General features: G+C 48.5%; 1 protein-coding gene across 16 annotated transcripts in view; it reads right to left on the reverse strand.

Moving 5' to 3' along the window:
• The window catches only part of DLG2 (discs large MAGUK scaffold protein 2), a 1,130,680-nt gene that overhangs the window by 717,611 nt on the left and 392,821 nt on the right, over positions 1–20,248 (reverse strand). The window contains exon 1 of one of the 16 annotated variants that reach the window (XM_077341334.1): positions 579–1,099. The exons of 14 other annotated variants lie outside the window; for them this stretch is intronic. In XM_077341334.1, coding sequence (XP_077197449.1) covers positions 579–680 — 102 coding nt within the window. In that variant the 5' untranslated portion in view covers positions 681–1,099. Of the gene's footprint in view, positions 1–578; positions 1,100–20,248 lie in introns of those variants that run through there. One more of the 16 variants, XM_077341346.1, reaches the window with a different exon arrangement.

Below are 20,248 nucleotides of genomic sequence, written 5' to 3' on the forward strand. Positions count from 1 at the left end.
CCTCTTCCGAATCCTGTGGCTTCCCCCCTACCGTCTTCTGTAGGCATTTCAGTGATCTTGTGAACTTCTTTGATTGTATTGGGGGAAGAGGGGGGGGGAGAGGATGCTGTTCTGCATTCCCTAGCGTTTCTCATCTCATTATGAGCAACAGCGCCTAATCTGGACAGACAAGCCAGCCCGTTCTCACTTCTTCAGGGGTTTTAGGAGAACAAGCATGGATGTCAAACTCGAAGCACAGAAATAGCAGTGTCCTGATTAAGGAATCTTTGCCTTTTGGACAAAGCGAGGCTGCAACTGAGCCCGAAACAAAACCGGCGAGAAGCCGCACAGTCCTAAAAATACGAGTTTGGTCCTATTTTGGACCGGAAGGATGAGATTTCTTACCCCGGCTCGTTCCTAAACAGGGGCACTTCCACAGTTACTGTGAAGCTCGCACAAACACATGCACAACCTCTCTCTCTCGGCATTCACCCCAAATACCTTATCTGTTCAAAGGGGGGGGGGAGGGAGAGAGACACCAACCGGGGTCAGGCAGAGGAAGGCAAAAGACAGACACAAACCGGCCGGCTGGGTCCTACCTTACATCCAAACATCAATGACAAAGTGTTGTTGGTGCAGGCAACTTTGCAGTGGCAAATCATTGGTGTAACGCAGTCAGAGCGGTTCACAATCCGGCACATTCCTTGCAGGCTGCAGCAGAAGCAGCCAGACAGAGCCTCAAAAACAAGCAGGCAGCACAGCGGCACATGGAGGAGCAAACAGATGGAGTCCGGCGGCAACCTGCTTCGATTCCCTCTTGCCGGTCAGGAGCCACATCACAGCTCTCTTAGCCACCTGTGCCCCCGATCCAACCATCCCCTTCTGGGCTGATGTGTCAAGGATGCAGCATTGATCACGGAGTGACAGGGTTTCCCCTTCCACTTGGGGAGGGGGGGGGAAGAGAGGAACGAAGGGATAGGATTGCCCCCTCCTTTACATGGAACCGGGGAGGGGGAACGGGAAGGAAGGTGGCACAGCAGGTGCGAGAGCATTAGCATGTAAAAGGATGCAAACGCCTACTCGTAATAAGCACATAAGATTGTCATGCTAGCTCAAGTGGGCTGAGAATTGTGCTGTCGGAAGAAAAATACTGCAGCTCCCGATTTGGTAAAGAGCCAGAGCCTTGCTGCAATACATAGGCGTCGTGGAAGAGAAGGAAAAGTAAAAGGATATCTTGCTTCCCTGGATTTAAAAAAAAAACCCAGTCCTCCTTTAATAGGACTTCTTTCAGGGCATAGCAGGGAGTAATCCCCTAAGAAGTCTGGAGCGGCTCCCGCCTGGGTCCAAAAGATGGATCTCCGGCTTGAAGAAAAAACAAGCTTCAAAAAAATCGGGTGAAAGGGAGATGAAAGAGCCAATCTCATCCCTACGCTGCTGCCGGACACACGGGGCTGATCCCCAGACAGCAATTTATGAGCAGAGGAGACGGCAATCTGCAAGGGACATGCAATAAGTATGCAGTTATGCTGAAAGTTTTGGACATTTCTGCTCGTTATGCCCCCGGTGCAATAATCTTTGTCTGGCTAGCTTGTGAATCGCCAGCCGGTAGCATCTCTTTTTGTGATATGTGTCCCTGCAACCACTTCTTAACTCTATAGGTTCCATTTGAAACATGATGCTAAGCCAGATGTACCATCAGATCCTATCGCTGTTAGGAAGTTCAGCCGTGCTATAGGCTTGTGTGGGGTGCAAATTTGCTTGGTGGTATTAGACAGGTTACTCTCTCTCTCTCTCTCTCCCATTCCGCACACATAGGATAATGCACTTTCAATGTGCTTTGGCACCTGGATTTTCCTGTGCGGAACAGGAAAATTGGAAATGCATTATTTATTTTGTGCGGAATAGGCCTCTCTCTCTCTCTCTCTCTCTCTCTCTCTCTCTCTCTCTCTCTCTCTCTCTCTCTCATTCTGCAAAATAGGGTTCATACTGGCCAGCTTTACAGGATAATTGTAAAATCACGCAGAAAGCTTTTGGGCGGTCAGGAAAGAACTAGGGTGCCATATGGCCAGTTTGCCACTGGCATTACTGTTCAAATGAATGATCAAATTAGGGATTTCCCCCATTCTGGAAATGCAGGGAATATGCCAGTTTTTAACTGTTTAAGGCCTCTTAGAGCCTCTTGTGGCGCAGAGTGGTAAGGCAGCCGCCTGAAAGCTTTGCTCATGAGGTTGGGAGTTCGATCCCAGCAGCCGGCTCAAGGTTGACTCAGCCTTCCATCCTTCCGAGGTCGGTAAAATGAGTACCCAGCTTGCTGGGGGGTAAACGGTCATGACTGGGGAAGGCACTGGCAAACCACCCCATATTGAGTCTGCCATGAAAACGCTAGAGGGCGTCACCCCAAGGGTCAGACATGACTCGGTGCTTGCACAGGGGATACCTTTACCTTTACCTTTAAGGCCTCTTAAGGCCAAGGGATTTGCTGCCCTAGTCCTTGAAGTTTTGACTTCACTTTTCAATTGAGGCTTCCCTGTGCCTCAAAAGCAGCTTCTGTAAACACTGTAGCTCCCTTTGGCTCTCTGAGAAACGTAAGTCATCCTCAGGCTACGGTGATTCATTTCCTTTGAGAAAGTGGCTCCTTTGGAGGGTGGACTATACTCTGCTAAGGCCACTCCTCTTTTCAAACCTGCCTCCACTAGGCTCCACCCCAAATCGCCAGGAATTTCTCAATGTGGAGGGCGATATTGTTTTCTATTTCTTACGTGGTCTGTGTGTCGATTTTCTTTACATTTGTCAACACGGTTTTAACACAGAGTTCTTTATAAGGCTGCCAGCTCTGTGTTGGGGAATACCTGGACACATTTAGGGGTGGAGCCAGGATTGGGCGGGATGTAGTGGAGTAGAATGTTATGGAGTCCCCCCTCCAAAGCATCCATTTTCTCCAGGGGAACTGATCTTGTTAGTCTGATGATAACCTGTAATTCTGGGGGATCCTCAGGTCCTGTCTGGGGACTGGCATCCCTCGCTGGTGCTGGGGATGGGTTGTATTTGGGGTGGGAAGGGACCCCAAGTGGAGCAAAATGCTATGGATAATTTTCTCCATCTCTATCGCCTGGAGATGAGCTATAATTCCAGGAGATTCCACCTGGAGACTGGCATCCCCAGTTCTTTACTAGTCACCCAAGGGTGTGTGTCCCCCCCAAAAAGAAGGCTATTCAAAATGAAATAATTGGATGGACTTTTTCTAAAAAGCACAGCATGTCAAGTGCATGAAATAACGCCACACTGGAAATGCCACACATTTGCAAACCATGCTGCCCTAAATGTAGTAGCCACTCAAATTAAACTTCGGAATTGTCCATAAACCTTTCACAACCGAGGCTGAACACGGTAGTCTCAACCTGCAACAGAACTCCCATTTCAAAAGGCCTTACAAAAAAAAAACACACCCTTGCTGAGTCATTAGACGTTGGAGGCACAACACAGAAGGAGCCTTCCGGATGCATTCTGATGGTGGCTGCTGACCACAGAATGCTGTGCTATGAAGAACTGAAATTTGGCCTGATTCAGCATAGGGGGAAAAACCCACTAGCTTAGGAAATGAGGTCACAGCTGCCTCAGGAAGTGACATCACACAAGACGGGGATGAAAATGTATAAGCTTGGAGCTTCCTCAGTCCCCAGAGGCTGAACCAAATTTTAGATGGACAACATTGCCGACGCCTCCTGGATGTGGGCACAAAAGCCTTTACGAAACTGGAGAGTTTAGAACAGGTTGGGGGGGGCCAATGTCCCAGCACGGCCAGCAGATGGCAGAGAGAGCTTGTTATTCATCCCGCTTGTCTCTTAAATTAAGACCAATAAGCCCCGGTAGGGACGGGATGGTGACCAAATCCCGTCTCAGAATATAATTTACAAGCCCTAAAGCAATCGAAAGATGCTGTCATAAGAATTTAAGAGTGGCACTGCTGAATCAGACCAAAAATGTATCTAGTTCAGCGTCCCCAGAGTGGCCAGCAGATGCCTCTGGGGAGCCTAGAAGCAGCCTGAGAAGACCCAAGCCTTTTCTTATTATTGCTTGCTCCCTCCCACCCAGCACTAGCATGCAAAAGATTGTTGCCTCTGAACGTGAGGTTCCATTTAGGCATCATGGCTAACTGCCATCGGGTGGGCAGTCCTGGAATCATAGAATCATGGAGTTGGAAGGGACCTCCGGGGTCATCTAGTCCTACCCCCTGCACAATGCAGGAAATTAACAACTGGCTGACCCCGATTCTATGCTCAGATGATGTATCCCCCTCAACAACAACAACAACAACAAAGACCAGAATCCCTTGCAAGAATGCCATGGAGGAAATTTGCCTCCTGACCCCAAAGCATTGATCAGCATTTCCCTGGACATGCAAGAAATGGCCACAAGAGCCAACAGGAAGGGTTGCTTCCTGGCCACCCACTCACAATCTGCCTAAATTCACAGAAGCAGCGTTTCTGTCAGATGGCTATCTAGCCTCTGCTTTAAAACTTCCAAAGAAGTCTTTTGTTTTGTTTTTTTAATGTGGAACACATCTTCTGGCTCGCTCCCTGGTACGGAAATGGGAACGGATGTGACATCCATAGTCCCACTCCAGAGAGCGAGCCAGAAGAGGCTGGGGAAGCTGCAGGGTGGCATGGGAGTGTTACAATCAGTGTTACGACTGCCCAAGGCAGTGTGGGAGGTGGTTGAGCCAGTGCTACCCCACCGAAGGCCTTGGGAGGTTTGTGGGACTCAGGAGGCTTGTGCAAAGCCACCCCACCCAAGGCCTCAGGACGTGTGTGGAGCATGGAGGGCAGGTGAGCCAGTGCAGCGCCACACTGCATGGGGCCTCAGGATGTGTTTGGAGTATCAGAAGCGGCCAGGCCAGGCCAGTGCCACCCAACTGAGGCCTCAGGGTGCACAGCAAATGGCCGGGTCAGCACCACCACATGGGTAAGTAGAGGGAGAGGTAGAAGGGAGGAATGAGTCTGGGTGGGGGATGTCTGAGTAGGAGTGGGAGGGGAAAGGGAGGGACCAGGGAGGAGGTCAGGCAAGTGAGAGGTAAGGGGGGCAAGGGCAGGGGTGAATGGGCGGAAGGAGTTTGCATGTGTGTGTGTGCGCATGCATGCGTGTGTGCATGTGTGTGTGAGAGGGTGGGAGGGGGACAAGAAGCCCCAGACCCCCAGGTATATGTTCCACATACCTAGTGAGAGTCAGGCTGTCAATGATTTATTTTTTTGTCACTAACAAAAAAGGCCTGACTGGATAGCCCAGGCTAGCCTGATCTTGTCAGATTACAGAAGCTAAGCAGAGTCCCCCCTGACTAGTATGTGGGTGGGAGACTGCCATGGAACACTAGGGCTATGACGTGGGGCCAGTTAATGGCAAGACACCCGTGAAGGCCCCTTTCCTTGAAAAAAACCCCACAGGGTAGCCAGAAATCAGCTGTGAGTTGACCGTATAAACCACAAGCAACAAAAAAAAAAAAGGATCCAGCTCTTATTGAATGCCTGTCCCTGTACATCAGAAACCCAAATCACTGACGTGGACTGGGGGAAGTCCTTGGGAGTGCAAACAAATGCTCTTATGACTTCTAGCCAGCATCATGTAGTGGTTAAGAGCGGCAGCTTCTAATCTGGACAGCGGGGTTTGATTCCCTGCACATGCAGCCAACTGGGTGACCTTGGGCTAGTCACAGTCCTGTTAGAGCTGTTCTCACAGAGCAGTTCTGTTAGAGCTCCCTCAGCCCTATTTATTTCACAGTGGGGCTGTTGTGGAGAGAGGACGGGAAAGCTGTTTGCAAACTGTTTTGGGACTCCTTCGGGTAGTGAAAAGCGAGATAAGATGCCAGCTCTTCTTCTGTACATAGCATAACATTCCCAGCAATGACCAAGTCCAATTATTAACAACGATCAAGGCCAGTAAATAATTTGGTCTGGGGATGGGATTATGGTGAATGAACCCCTTGTTTTTCCGCTTGGCTACAGAAACACTTGGCAGCTTTCAACAGGGACCCGTAGAATGTTTAGTCCTCTAGCTGGTTGTGCTTGAATCACAGAACCGCAGACCCAGAAGAGGCCCATATGTCTCTGGCATCCAGAGAAAGACTGTGGGTCAGAACTCCTCCTATGGTTGTCACAGTGGCCATAACCTCATCACAGACACACATGAACACATGGAGCTGCCTTATATGGACAGACTACTGATCACACATTGAGCAGGAGGTTGGACTCATGGGAATTGCAGTCCATGGCTTTCCTGATGTCCATGGACTGCAATTCCCATGAGCCCCTAGCATCATTGAATTGGAAGTTATCTCCAGGATCATCTAGTCCAACTCCCTGCAGAATGCAGGAAATTCACAACTACCTGCCCACCCACAGTGACCCCAATTCCATGTTCAGAGGATGCCCCTCTCGCTTTAAAAAAGCCAGAATCTCTGGCCAGTCTGGCCTGGAGGAAATTTGCCTCCCGACCCCAAAGTGGCAATTGGCATTTCCCTGGGCATGCAAGAAACGGCCACAAGAGGCAAATTCAGGTACAATCCCTTCCTGCCCACCCACTCACAATCTGCCTAAGATCACAGAATCAGCATTTCTGTCAGATGGCTCTCCAGCCTCTGCTTAAAAACTTCCAGAGGAGGAGAACCCACCATCTCTCAAGGAAGCCTGTTCCACTGAGGAACTGCTCTAACTGCCAGGAACTTCTTCCGGATGTTTAGATGGAATTTCTTTTGAATTAATTTCATCCCATTGGTTCTGGTCCGTCCCTTTAGAAGTAGATTTTCCTGTTCTGCACAGGAAAATCCAGCTGCCGAAGCACATTGAAAGTGCATTATCCTATGTGTGCGGAATGGGCCCAGGTTAGTACTTGGATGGGAGACCACCAAGGAAGTCCAGGGTCTCCAGAAGGCAACAGCACACCACCTCTGAACTTCTCATGAAATCCCACTGGGGTCATCTTCAGTCAGCTGTAACTTTGAGACACTTTCCAACACCTGCGCGGCTGGTTCTTGCGGTAGTAGTTATGAGAGGGATATTCACTGATGCTGCAACAATAAGATTAGCACTAGATTTCCGCACACACTTGTCCGTTGCGTTCACGATTCACGCGCTCCAGTGTACGCCTGAGGCAGATCACCCATGGAGCTGTCCCCGGTGGACTGAAATATTTCCCCATCTCGCTCAGAAGGCGTAACAAAAAAAAACTCAGCTCTCTGCCTCTCCCAGGGCTACCCGTTTGATTATTAGGCTATTTATTAAAAGAGATTCTCTCTCACGTCTACATTCGTTCCCCCATAACAAACACTGGTATTAATTTAGAGAGGGGAGGGGGGAACCCTGTGGTTTCCATGACAATCCATTCCATAGTTACAAGACAGCAGCCACTGTCATTAAAAAATGAATCACGGCGTTACCTTAAAGGTGAAAGCCGAAAAGCGTTACTGGTCCAATGAGCAACAATGAGGCCTGGGGGTGGAATCACATTATTTCTGGGAGAGCCGTCCCTCCAGAATGCTAGGAAAAGCGATCCGTACGGTTTGGAACATTTCTGATACTTCCTCATAGGCAACATTTGATGGGGAGAAAAGAAACATTATAGTTTTTCTTTCTTCTTTTTTTTCTCCCTTGAAGAGTATATCTTACGGAAGATCCATTCACAAGTTTTTGTTTGCTTGTTTTGTCTTCAGGATGCTTCAAGGAGGTGGCAGGTTATGGTGGGTGAGCGAGAGGGTTGTGAGGGTCCTGCATAGTGCAGCGGGTTGGACTAGATGACCCTGGAGGGAAATTCTTGAAGATCTGGTGGGCGGAGTCTGGGGAGGGTGGGGTTTCCAGAGGGGGAGGGATCTCAGAAGGGCATCATGCTATAAATCAGGGATGGCCCGACCCCCAGGTTGACAACCATTGGTCCAAGCAGTAACAACCTCAATCAAGCCTGTCTTCTGTTACAAGATGTACTGGATAAGTTTTGGAAACAAAGCAACATCAAAAGTGTTTCTTAAAAAATGAACGGGGACCTTTTCTTGGGGGGGGGGGAATAGCATTGTTTCATTTGCCAACCTCGTGCTGAAAAGTGACACTGTTGTGCCAGAATGCTCAGGCGTTAGCGGCCCGTATCCCAAACTCTCTATGTTGTAATTATTTTAAGCTGCAAATAAATGATTGTGAGTACAGCGGCTTATTTGTGCTATCCTGCTGTGGCATTGAATAGCCATATTTTTCCAGGTTACACAAAAAGCAAGACCTCTCTTAGGTCTGGATTTCAATGCCTGTCCAAGGGGAAATAGTTCCTTAATGACCAAGCTGCCACTGAGAACTAAACATGAGCAGGCAGTGTGATGCAGCGGTAAAAAAGGCAAATGCCATTTTGGGCTGTATCAACAGGGGCATCACATCGAAATCACAAGATGTCATAGTCCCATTGTATACGGCACTGGTCAGACCACACCTTGAGTACTGTGTGCAGTTCTGGAGGCCTCACTTCAAGAAGGATGTAGATAAAATTGAAAGGGTACAGAGGAGAGTGACGAGGATGATCTGGGGCCAAGGGACCAAGCCCTATGAAGATAGGTTGAGGGACTTGGGAATGTTCAGCCTGGAGAAAAGGAGGTTGAGAGGGGACATGATAGCACTCTTTAAGTATTTGAAAGGTTGTCACTTGGAGGAGGGCAGGATGCTGTTTCCATTGGCTGCAGAGGAGAGGACACGCAGTAATGGGTTTAAACTACAAGTACAACGATATAGGCTAGATATCAGGAAAAGATTTTTCACAGTCAGAGTAGTTCAGCAGTGGAATAGGCTGCCTAAGGAGGTGGTGAGCTCCCCCTCACTGACAGTCTTCAAACAAAGGTTGGATACACACTTTTCTTGGATGCTTTAGGATGCTTAGGGCTGATCCTGCGTTGAGCAGGGGGTTGGACTAGATGGCCTGTATGGCCCCTTCCAACACTATGATTCTATGATTCTATGAATGTGGAAGCTTTCTTGGAGTAGGAGGTGGGCACACGTGCCTCCTTTCAGCAATCTCCATTTCCCAACATTGCTCCAACTGCAAAGAGAATAAAACAAAACCAAGTGGTGTCATCAGCACACTTTTGGATTAAAACCTGGAAGTGACATTGGGTAGCTCTAGGAATAACTGGAAACTCTATGGTTTTACCACAGAGCTTCTAACGATTCCTAGAACTATCCCTTTGTCACGTCCGGGTTTTGCCGATAGGTTACCCAGCTAGTGTGAAAAGAAGTAAATAGAAAGATGAACAAGCTGGCCGTGCTGTTTCAGACTACAGGAGTCCTTCCTCAGTTTTGCAAAAAATATTAAAGTTAGCGCCAATAAGCCACCCATTAAAGCATGATTGTATTATCGTAATGCTTGGAGCCATTCTGTAATAATACTGGCTGATGGTGAGAGGGGGGGCATGATTGTACCCTTCAAGTACTTTAAAGGCTGTCACTTATAGGAGGGCAGGGAGCAGTTCCTGTTGACAGCAGAGGTGAGGACTGGCAAGAATGGTTTTAAATTACGCTGGGGAAGGTACCGGCTGGATTTTAGCGGGCGTGTGTTTTTTTTACAATAAGAGTAGTTCAGCAGTGGAATTGGCAGCCTAGGGAGGTGGGGAGCTCCCCCTCACTGGCAGACTTCAAGCAGCAGCTGGATGAATGCTCATCAGGGATAGTTTGAGCTGATCCTGCATCGAGCAGGCCATTAGACTAGACTTCCTATCTGGGTCCTTCCAACTTTGTGATTCTGGGTGATGCTCCCGGAATCTCACTTGGTCTCTGAGGGCAACACTGTGAGTGGGAGCTTTGGGCTCCTCTCCTCTGCTACCCTCCCCCATACATTCCGATACTGAAAGAGAGTCGTCCTGTCCCTGCTCAGCCTCTTCTTCTCCAGGCTGACCATTCAAAAGAGAAAGAGGCAGCTTGTCGGAAACGTTGAGGCTTTCTTTTACCCTTACTAACGTGTAAGACTGATGACATTACTAGGGGCAAATCCCATTGCATTCAGGAGTACAACGGGCTATTCTTCTCTAAGTGTCCAAGGATTCTTGAGAATGACCCTTCTGGAAGCCAGAACAGGCTGCAACAAAACAAACAAACAAACCCATTGGATTCCATATGTGGAATGGTTCCATCCATGTTGATGGCTCGTTTTTAATCTAGGAATAACTGGGTTAACCCCCTTCAAGGATCGCTGCCTTGCAATGGCAAGGGGGTTTGCGTAGAGAGCCAGTTTGGTGTAGTGGTTAGGAGTGCGGACGTCTAATCTGGCATGCCGGGTTCAATTCTGCCCTCCCCCACATGCAACCAGCTGGGTGATCTTGGGCTTGCCACGGCACTGATAAAACTGTTCTGACCAAGCAGTGATATCAAGGCTCTCTCAGCCTCACCCACCCCACAGGGTGTCTGTTGTGGGGAGAGGAATGGGAAGGCGACTGTAAGCCGCTTTGAGCCTCCTTCGGGTAGGGAAAAGCGGCATATAAGAACCAACTCTTCTTCTTCTTCTTCTTCTTCTTCTTCTTCTTCTTCTTCTTCTTCTAGTTCCGTGAAGCTATGAGCTATGCCGTGCAGGGCCACCCAAGATGGACAGGTCATAGCTGAGAGCTCTGACAAAAGGTGATCCACTGGAGAAGGAAATGGCAAACCACTCCAGAATCTTTGCCATGAAAACCCAACGGACAAGTTCAAAAGGCAATGGAAGATCATTGTCCATGGGGTCGTGATGGGTCGGACACGACTTTGCACCTAACAACAACAACAACAAACCGGGTTAATGTCCTGATGCCCAGCTCTGTCCAGAAATGAAGCCAGTCCCCTCAACTGAATTGTGACCCGGAATGCAGGGCAGCATCCAGCCTCCCCACTGGTTTCTCTCCAAGACCAAATGGGACAGACTACTGAGGCACCTTCCAGATTTCCGGGCCTGCTAATTATTTCTACCCCTTTCCTCTGTGCACGAATCAAACAGAACCGTCCAAAGCAAACTCAGCCTCAGCAGAGATTAAAAGAAGCCTCGTCAGCTAGTCAGGGAGGATCAAGAATGAAAAGGAAAGCAAAGGATCATTTGCTGAAAGCTCCCAAGCAGCCCTCATTTACCGTACTCCATCCTGGTCGCCAATTCAGATGTTACAGCTGGGGATTTCGACAGGTTTCTAGCACGCTAAGACTTGAACTCGCAATTTTTATTTTTTTAAAAAATGATCTGCAAACATCAGTGCTCCCAAAGATCTGAGAGCAGGAAAGCATGGTTGAGATCTCAAGTCTGAGCAAGGTCAGCTCACAGTATTTTGCCTCCTGAAGCGGTAATGGCCAGCCACCCACACACTGTTTCATCACCACCATCTGGGAAGCAGAAAGTCAAAGTTATCCTTGGGTTGCTTTAGGATGCTTAGGGCTGATCCTGCGTTGAGCAGGGGGTTGGACTAGATGGCCTGTATGGCCCCTTCCCACTCTAGGATTCTATGATTCTCCATTTTGGGATGGGAAATTCCTGGAGATTTGAGGGCAAGGCCATAATGGGCCATAATGCCATAAAGGTCAAATGTAATTCTGGGAGATCCCCAGGTCACATTTGGAGTTCAGACCAAATACAAATTGGGAGACAAGGTGTGTGACAGTGACACAAAAGAACAAAATCTGCTGTGTACAAACAACACAACATGAATTGATATAACGTGAAGAAAGGCTTTTTATCAATGGCTTTGAAAGCAAACAAATACCTGGAAATACTGCAAAGATGTTAACCAGCGATAGAAATGTCACTAGAAATTCCAAAATCCAAATGAGGAACCATAAATCCTGCATTTCGCCCCAACAAAAATTTTACTGCTCAAGTGCATAATTTTCACATCCCAATGAATTTCTTCATAATTGAATTGCAGCGTGGCAACTATAAAAGGCTGTAAGGAAGCTTGTGTTGGTTTGTAAATGTTTGGAGTTCCGCAACTCTAGGTCATCCCAAATTCCTATGTAGCCATATAAGGGAATGATCACTCAGCAGATGGAGGGACATGGGGTGGAGCTTGCTAAAGGTACCTACCGTATATACTCGCATATAAGCTGACCAGCATATAAATCAAGGCACCTAATTTTACCACAAAATCTGGACAAACTTATTGACTTACATATAAGCCGTGGGGTGGGAAATGCTCCATCATCACAGGCTCTCCCATCTAGCCTCCTTATCCCCCCCCCAAACAAATATAGAAAACTCAAGAAGATAGGTAGCTGCTGAGTTTTGTACCCCGCTTTTCACTAACCAAAGGAGTCTCAAAGCGGCTTACCTTCCTTCCTCTCTTGATGCCAGACCCTGAGAGAGCTCTAACAGAACTGCTTTGCTGTCCCTCAGATAAAAGAAGAAACACTAGGAGAAAGAAACAGTAAATCCCAAAGCACCCCTAAAACCCACCCCACCCACAGAAACCAAAAGAATAGTTTGGAAGAAGTGATTAAGAAGAAGAAGAGTTGGTTCTTATATGCCACATTTCCCTACCCAAAGGAGGCTCAAAGCGGCTTACAGTCGCCTTCCCATTCCTCTCCCCACAACAGCCACCCTGTGGGGTGGGTGAGGCTGAGAGCCCTAATATCACTGCTCGGTCAGAACAGTTTTATCAGTGCTGTGACTAGCCCAAGGTCACCCAGCTGGTTGCATGTGGGGGAGTACAGAACGAACCCAGCATGCCAGATTAGAAGTCCGCACTCCTAACCACTACACCAAACTGGCTCTCAGAGGAAGAGGAAGAAGTGAAGGCAAAAGGGAAAAAAAAGATCAGAGTCCCTCAGTCAAACCATTGATACCCTACAAGCTGCCAGAGGAAGCTCAGCTTGCAGGACACATTTGCAAAAAGCAATGCAATTATTGGCTGGCTGGAGCATGCTTTTATTTCAATTACCGTATATACCCACGTATAAGCCAACGGGGGCTTTTTCAGTGTGAAAAAGGTGCTGAAAAATCAGGCTTATGCGTGAGTATATAGGGTACTTTGAATGTCATGGACAGTGCAGTCCTATGTTCATTTCCTCTAGTCTAGCAGAAGCCCCTTGGAATCAATGGGCATAGATTGGAATGAGTCTGATAGGATTGCATTGTAAGGTGGACAAATGACTGCAGGTGATGTAACTCACGTTCTCTACTCAGGGAACAAGAGAAGCGTAGGACCCAGACTCACTCCTGACTTACCTTTTGGCTTGCTGTAAAGGTTAAGCATGACAATGTAGCAGCGTTAAAAAGTTAATTCTTTTCACCAACTGCAAATGAAGGCGGAAAGAAAATGTATGCTCGTGCACGTATTAAGAACTGGGCTAGACACACAACCCTCCTCCCCTGCTGGACAAGAGGGTTACACTCATGTTTTATACAGAAGGCAATTAGAGGAACCTCAAAGAGTGAAAGGACGCCAGCAGAAACATGACCAAAGTGCTAACACTCCCTGAGGGGGCTGTGGCTCAGAGGTAGAACCTCTGCTTGGCATGCGGAAGGTCCCAGGTTCAGTCCCCAGTATCTCCAAGGAAGAAGAAGAGTAGAAGTGTTGGTTCTTAGATGCCGCTTTTCTCAGCCCGAAGGAGTCTCAAAGTGGCTTACAATCTCCTTCCCTTCCCTCTCCCCAAAACAGACACCCTGTGAGGGAAGGGAGGCTGAGAGAGCCCTGATATTACTGAAGAAGAAGAAGAGTTGGTTCTTAGATGCCGCTTTTCTCAGCCCGAAGGAGTCTCAAAGTGGCTTACAGTCGCCTTCCCTTTCCTCTCCCCACAACAGACACCCTGTGAGGGAAGGGAGGCTGAGAGAGCCCTGAGATTACTGAAAAAGAAGAGTTGGTTCTTAGATGCCACTTTTCTCAGCCCGAAGGAGTCTCAAAGTGGCTTACAATCGCCTTCCCTTTCCTCTCCACACAGCAGACACCCTGTGAGGGAGGTGAGGCTGAGAGAGCCCTGCGATTACTGAAGAAGAAGAAGAGTTGGTTCTTATATGCCGCTTTTCCCTACCCGAAGGAGTCTCAAAGCGGCTTACAGTCGCCTTCCCTTTCCTCTCCCCACAACAGACACCCTGTGGGGTGGGTGAGGCTGAGAGAGCCCTGAGATTCCTGCTCGGTCAGAACAGTTTTATCAGTGCCGTGGGAAGCCCAAGGTCACCCAGCTGGCTGCATGTGGGGAAGTGGGGAATCAAACCTGGCATGCCAGATTAGAAGTCCACACTCCTAACCACTACACCAAACTGGCTCACGATGAGGAGGAGGCAATAGATGATGGGATGAGGCAGTGGATGATGGGAACGATCCCTGTATGAGACCCTGGAGAGCCATGGAGAGGTTTGTAGCTCAGTGGCAGAACATCTGCTCGTCATGCAGAAGTTCTCAGGTTCAATACTTGGCATCTCCAGCCAAAAAGGACCAGACAGTGGATGATACGAAAGTCTTCTTCTGCCTGAGACCCCTGAGAGTCACAATCCTGACCTTAATGGACCACGTTTTTGATTCAGCATAAGGCCATTTCCTGCATTCACAGGTTCCAGCTCAATCTCATTCCATCTTCTCATTTCACATCCCCCCCCCCCCCGATGAGAGACAGTATCATTAAGAAATGCAAGTTATTTTCACTCCTGGGTGCCTTTAACAAAAAAAAAAAACCCAAACCATCCACAATCAAAAGTGTAATAACCCCAGGCAAGAGATGTAGAATTTAATTCCGGGAACACAGGAGAGCAACAATACAATCTCTCCATGATGGAGGGCGAAGGAGAAAACGTACAGCGAAAAATCAATGATTTGGTCTTTATTGCCTTAAGCATTGAAGAAAGATATAAATATTTTGTTGATCGGGAAAGGCTCTTTATTAAAAGCGATTTTCTGCCATGTTTTGATTAAAGGGATTTCATAACCTATTCACAGCAATAATGGGGAGAACAAATTCGCACGGCGTGCGGTTTCCTTCTTGACATGCATAGGAGATTTCCCCTGTGGTCTAAAAGCAGAAAGTATCAGGATTCGAACACGAAGCAGCGCAATCAACTATACTTCCTAGTGACACTCATCAACCTTAGAATCCTAGAATCATAGAGTTGTAGGACACTCACAACCCCATCGCTCACCCACTGTCACCTGCCACCCCCTTGAGCCTTCACAGAATCAGCCTCTCCGTCAGATGGCTCTCCAGCCTCTGTTTAAAAATCTCCAAAGATGGAGAACCCTCCACCTCCCGAGGAAGCCTGTTCCACTGAGGAACCACTCTAAACGTCAGGAACTTCTTCCGGATGTTTAGACAGAATTTAGAATCATAGAATAACAGAGTTGGAAGGGGCCTCCAGGGTCATCTAGTCCAGCCCCCTGCAATATTCAGGACACTCACAACCCTCTCGCTCATCCACTGTAACCTGCCACCACCTTGAACCTTCATGGAATCAGCCTCTCTGTCAGAGCCTGTTTAAAAATTTCCAAAGATGGAGAACCCGCCACCTCCTGAGGAAGCCTGTTCCACTGAGAAACCGCTCTGACTGTCAGGAACTACTTCCAGATGTTTAGACAGAATTTAGAATCATAGAGTTAGAAGGGACCTCCTGGGTCTTCCACTGTCACCTGCCACCCCCCTGAGCCTTCACAGAATCAGCCTCTCTGTCAGATGGCTCTCCAGCCTCTGTTTAAAAATTTCCAAAGGTGGAGAACCCACCACCTCCCGAGGAAGCCTGTTCCCCCTTCACATTAAAAGTATTTTTTAAAAATACATCTCACAAATGGCAAGCTCCTTCTGAATTCCCCATCATCAGGCCCCTTCTTGTTTCCTGTAGCTTATCTATCAGACCCACCAAAGCACATTAATAAATGCCATCACGTTCCGTCTCCATCAGCACCCTGGATAGAGGAGCAAAATAATTCAATAGAGCGGCCACTAATGATGTTAAAAGAGGCTCTGGAAAAAAAATTAATTCACATTCTGGTGCAGTCCCCCCCCCCCCGATTGTAATTGTGGAGCAACGCTTACAGAGGCTTAAAGGCATTGGGATGCAACTCATGTTAAATCATGAGAGAGAGAGAGAAAGAGAGAGCAGTCTTTCAGCAAAGTTAAAATAGCCCTTCTCTCAATATCAGGCTTTCTCAACCAGGGTTTCATGAAAGCCTGGGGTTTCTTGACGGCCCTGGAATTGTTTCTCGGATGAATTAACTTTTAATGCTTTTTTAAAAAGTGTATTAAACATTGATCAGTTGATCATAGAATCATAGAGTTGGAAGGGGCCATACAGGCCATCTACCCATATTGATATGACCATATGGGTTCATATCAATCTGCTGCCTGCTACCTCCCAAAATGACCAATGATGGGCCTTGAAGGGGTGGGAAGGGGAGGTGCTCCAGGTGGGCGTGTCCACAGCTCTGCTTCCCAAGTATATTCAGCACCATTGTGACACTTCTGGGGTTTCTCAGAGCCTGAAGAATGTTTCTGGGGTTTCTGAACAGTTAAGAAAAGGCGGCTCTATGTGGATTAAGTACAGCGCAGTTGCCCGTTGGGAAAGCTGAGAAAAATAAAAAGTACTGGAAGAAAACATTTGGGTTTTCACCAACTGAAGAAGAAGAGTTGGTTCTTATATGGCGCTTTTCTCTACCAGATTTCCCAAAGCGCTTACATTCGCCTTCCCTTTCCTCTCCCTACAACAGGCACCTTGTGAGGTGGGTGAGGCTGAGAGAGCCCTGAGATTACTGAAGAAGAAGAAGAGTTGGTTCTTATATGCCGCTTTTCTCTACCTGAATCTCAAAGTGGCTTATATTCACCTTCCCTTTCCTCTCCCCACAACAGACACCCTGTGAGGGAGGGGAGGCTGAGAGAGCCCTGATATTCCTGCTTGGTCAGAACAGCTTTATCAGTGCCATGGCAAGCCCAAGGTCACCCAGCTGGCTGCATGTGGGGGAGCTTCTACTTAGAACGGGCTGCACCTGTTGAATCACTGCCTGCCACACATCTCAATGAACTGAGTCTCCTCAGCTGGTCTGGAAAACCCTGCCAGTTAAAAAGCTTTCCCACCCCGTCGCCACCATGCGGTGGCTTCTCAGGCCTCCTTAGACTCCTTCTGCCAGAAAGGAAGAGACACCCACCCTGACAGGTTCACGCAGATCACACCTCTCCCTCTTCATAGTGTGAAACTCAGCAGACAGCAAATAGGTTCCAGACCACCGGCTAAAACGCCTTCCTGCTCCTTTGCTGAGCCTTGCCACATGACTATGGCAAAATAGAGATAAGACAGCACCCAAGAGGGCCGTCTTCCTCAGCAGCAAACCCTGAGCACATGCGTCTGTCAGAACCACTGTGGCAGCGCGCCCCACCTTACCTGGGCGTACCTGCCCTTCCCCTCCCATTTCACCTGCAGTGCAGAGGCCTTGGCTGGAGCCGGCTTCCAGGTGAAGCAAAACAGCCAGGCAGGGCACAGTCGGCTTGCAGGCTGAGCAGCTGCGGAAGCATCCATCTTAGACCCGCCGGGCGAAGAAGGCAGCCTGGGCCAGCTTCCCTTTTTAAAGTCACAGAGCTCCTCGGGAGCCAGGCTCTGCCATGACCGGCTCCACTATCGGGGGCATCCTTGGCGCTTGGATCTCTCCAGCACCTCCCCTCCTCCTCCATTATGGCTGTCTGGAGTGCACAAAGCGCTTCGGCTGGCGCGTGCATTACTAAGCACATTACCTGGGTTCTTTGGCTCACGGTCAACAGGGCCTCGCGTCTCTGGCCCGTGTCTTGCTCAGAGGGCGATGGCTGCAATGGCCACATCTGACCGTTGACTCACACGCATTGTAGTCTCGGTGTTACCGAGGGGTCACTGGTCTCCAGGCAGTGGCTGGAGGTTTCCTGGAATTACAGCTGGACAATAGAGATCCATCCCCTGAAAAAAACAGCAGCTTTCGAAGGTGGATTCTAGAGCATCCTCGGAATGTCAGACCCCCGCTGAGGATGGGGGAGCCCCAGGTTTGGTGTTGCTCCCCTTGCTTTGGGGGGTTTAGCAAGTGGGGGGTAATCCCCCCAGAGCATGCTCCCCCCGACTTTCCCCTGCACTCCCCCCCCTCACTTGCTGGGACCAGGAAGAACATCCCAACATTCTGGCATCACCCGGAAGTGACATCAGCATGCTGGTGTCATCAACTCTGGGTTTGGAGCAAAACTCTATTTAGGATTGAAAAACTTGGGGTTGGGAAATACCCGGAGACTTTGGGGATGGAGCCGGGAGTGGGCGAAATTTGGGGCTGGGAGGGATCTCAGCGGAATATAGTGTTATGAAGTCCACCCTATGAAGCAACCATTTTCTCCAGGGGAACAAATCTCTTTTGTCTGGAGATGTGCTTTAATTCCAGGGGATCCCCAGATTTCATCTAGAGACAAGAAGAAGAGGAAGAAGAGGAAGAAGAGGAAGAAGAAGAAGAAGAAGAAGAAGAAGAAGAAGAAGAAGAAGAAGAAGAGTTCTTATATACCGCTTTTCTCTACCTGAAAGCAGCTTAGTCGCCTTCCCTTTCCTCTCCCCACAACAGACACCCTGTGAGGTGGGTGAGGCTGAGAGAGCCCTGATATTTCTGCTCAGTCAGAACAGCTTTATCAGTGCTATGGCAAACCCAGGGTCACCCAGCTGGCTGCTTGCGGGGATGTGCAGAATGGAACCTGGCTTGCCAGATTAGAACTCCACACTCCTAACCACTACACCAAACTCTTGTGAGGTAAATTGACTGTGAGAGCTCTAAGAGAACTGTGACTGGCCTGAGGTTACCCTGCTGGCCATGCATGTAAGGAGTGTGGGATCACCCCCCGTTCTCCAGATTAGAGGCTGCCACTATTAGCCCCTGAACCAAACCGACGCTCACAACAACTGCGCTCAAATGAAAGTAGTAAAACCTTCCCCGCAAATGGTGATACAAGGGAAATCTGTAGCCACAAATAGCAGGCATTTATTATAAGTGCTGGGGTAGGTTCCCACCCCGTTAAAAAAGTTGACAACCCTGTGGACATCTCGTGGCGAGAGACCCTGTTTTCTTTCGAAGAATAATATTTTGCTTACAGTGAATCGGCTCCAGATTGAATGTCCTCCCATAAAGCAGGGGTAGTCAACCTGTGGTCCTCCAGATTTTCATGGACTACAATTCCCATGAGCCCCTGTCATCAAACACTGGCTGTGGCTCATGAGAATTGTAGTCCATGGACATCTGGAGGACCACAGGTTGACTATCCCTGCCGTAAAGTCTTGGTACTGCATTTTGCCTGCAACGATACTATACGTGGAGCAAGTACAAACGTCCGTATTTTCGGTGTGTGTGCGTGTGTGTGGCACAGGCTACCTGGTGTGCCATTAAATGCAAGCGTGGCAATTTAATTGATAAATTGTTTCCTTCTACACAGACCCCTGGAGTTTGCTGACTAACACATTTCTGCAAATTGAAAAAAATGCATAAAACATGAAGGTTCACACAATGAGCCCCACTTTGGCCAGACACCTGTGTCAGGGGATTTTCACAGAAGTTTAAATTGCGTGCAGCAAAGGTTACAAATGAAAAGCCAGCTTCTAAACCTCAAAGGAAGTCTAAAGAGTCATGAACGTGTGCAATTCACTGCCACAGGAAATGGTGGTGGCCATAGGCAGCTTCAAGAGGGAAAGGATAAACAAAGGGAACGAAGGTCCATGAACGGGTATTAGCCACAAGGTTTACATGGGACACATTGTCTGGGGCAGTGATGCTCTGGATTTGGGGGGCCACAGTGAGAGGGTTTCCAGAGCCCGGGCCCTGCTGGTGGACCTCACCTGGGTTTTGACCACTCTATGAGTGTTGGACTAGAAGACCATTGGCCTGATCCAACATGGCTTCTTTTATGTCTTTATGTTCCAGTTTTAAAAATTATCATAGAATCATAGAGTTGGATACTCTATGATACAGGCCATCTAGTCCAACCCCCTGCTCAATGCAGGATCAGCCCAAAGAAAAACAGCCCCACAGCATAGTGGCCAATCAGTTCCCCTGGATGGCCAACAACAGGGTAGAGACTGAGGTCTTCCCTTGATGTCTGCCTCTCTCCTGGCACGGGGAAGGAGCATCGATGCTTGGAGGGGGCGACACATTTACCAACCCAACCTGATCAGCAAATGGAAACCAGGGCCAAATGTGTGGTTTAAGCTCTTGTCGAGTTACAGGAAGTTCCAAACCTAATTCTTGGCAATTCTTAAGAGCCACCCAGAAGTGACAAAGGGTTGTTCTAGGAACTATCAGAAACTCTATGGGTGGAACTTCCTGTAAGTAGACCTTGACGTAGCT

The sequence above is a fragment of the Paroedura picta genome, chromosome 6 (assembly GCF_049243985.1).
Source record: "Paroedura picta isolate Pp20150507F chromosome 6, Ppicta_v3.0, whole genome shotgun sequence".
NCBI lineage: Eukaryota > Metazoa > Chordata > Lepidosauria > Squamata > Gekkonidae > Paroedura > Paroedura picta.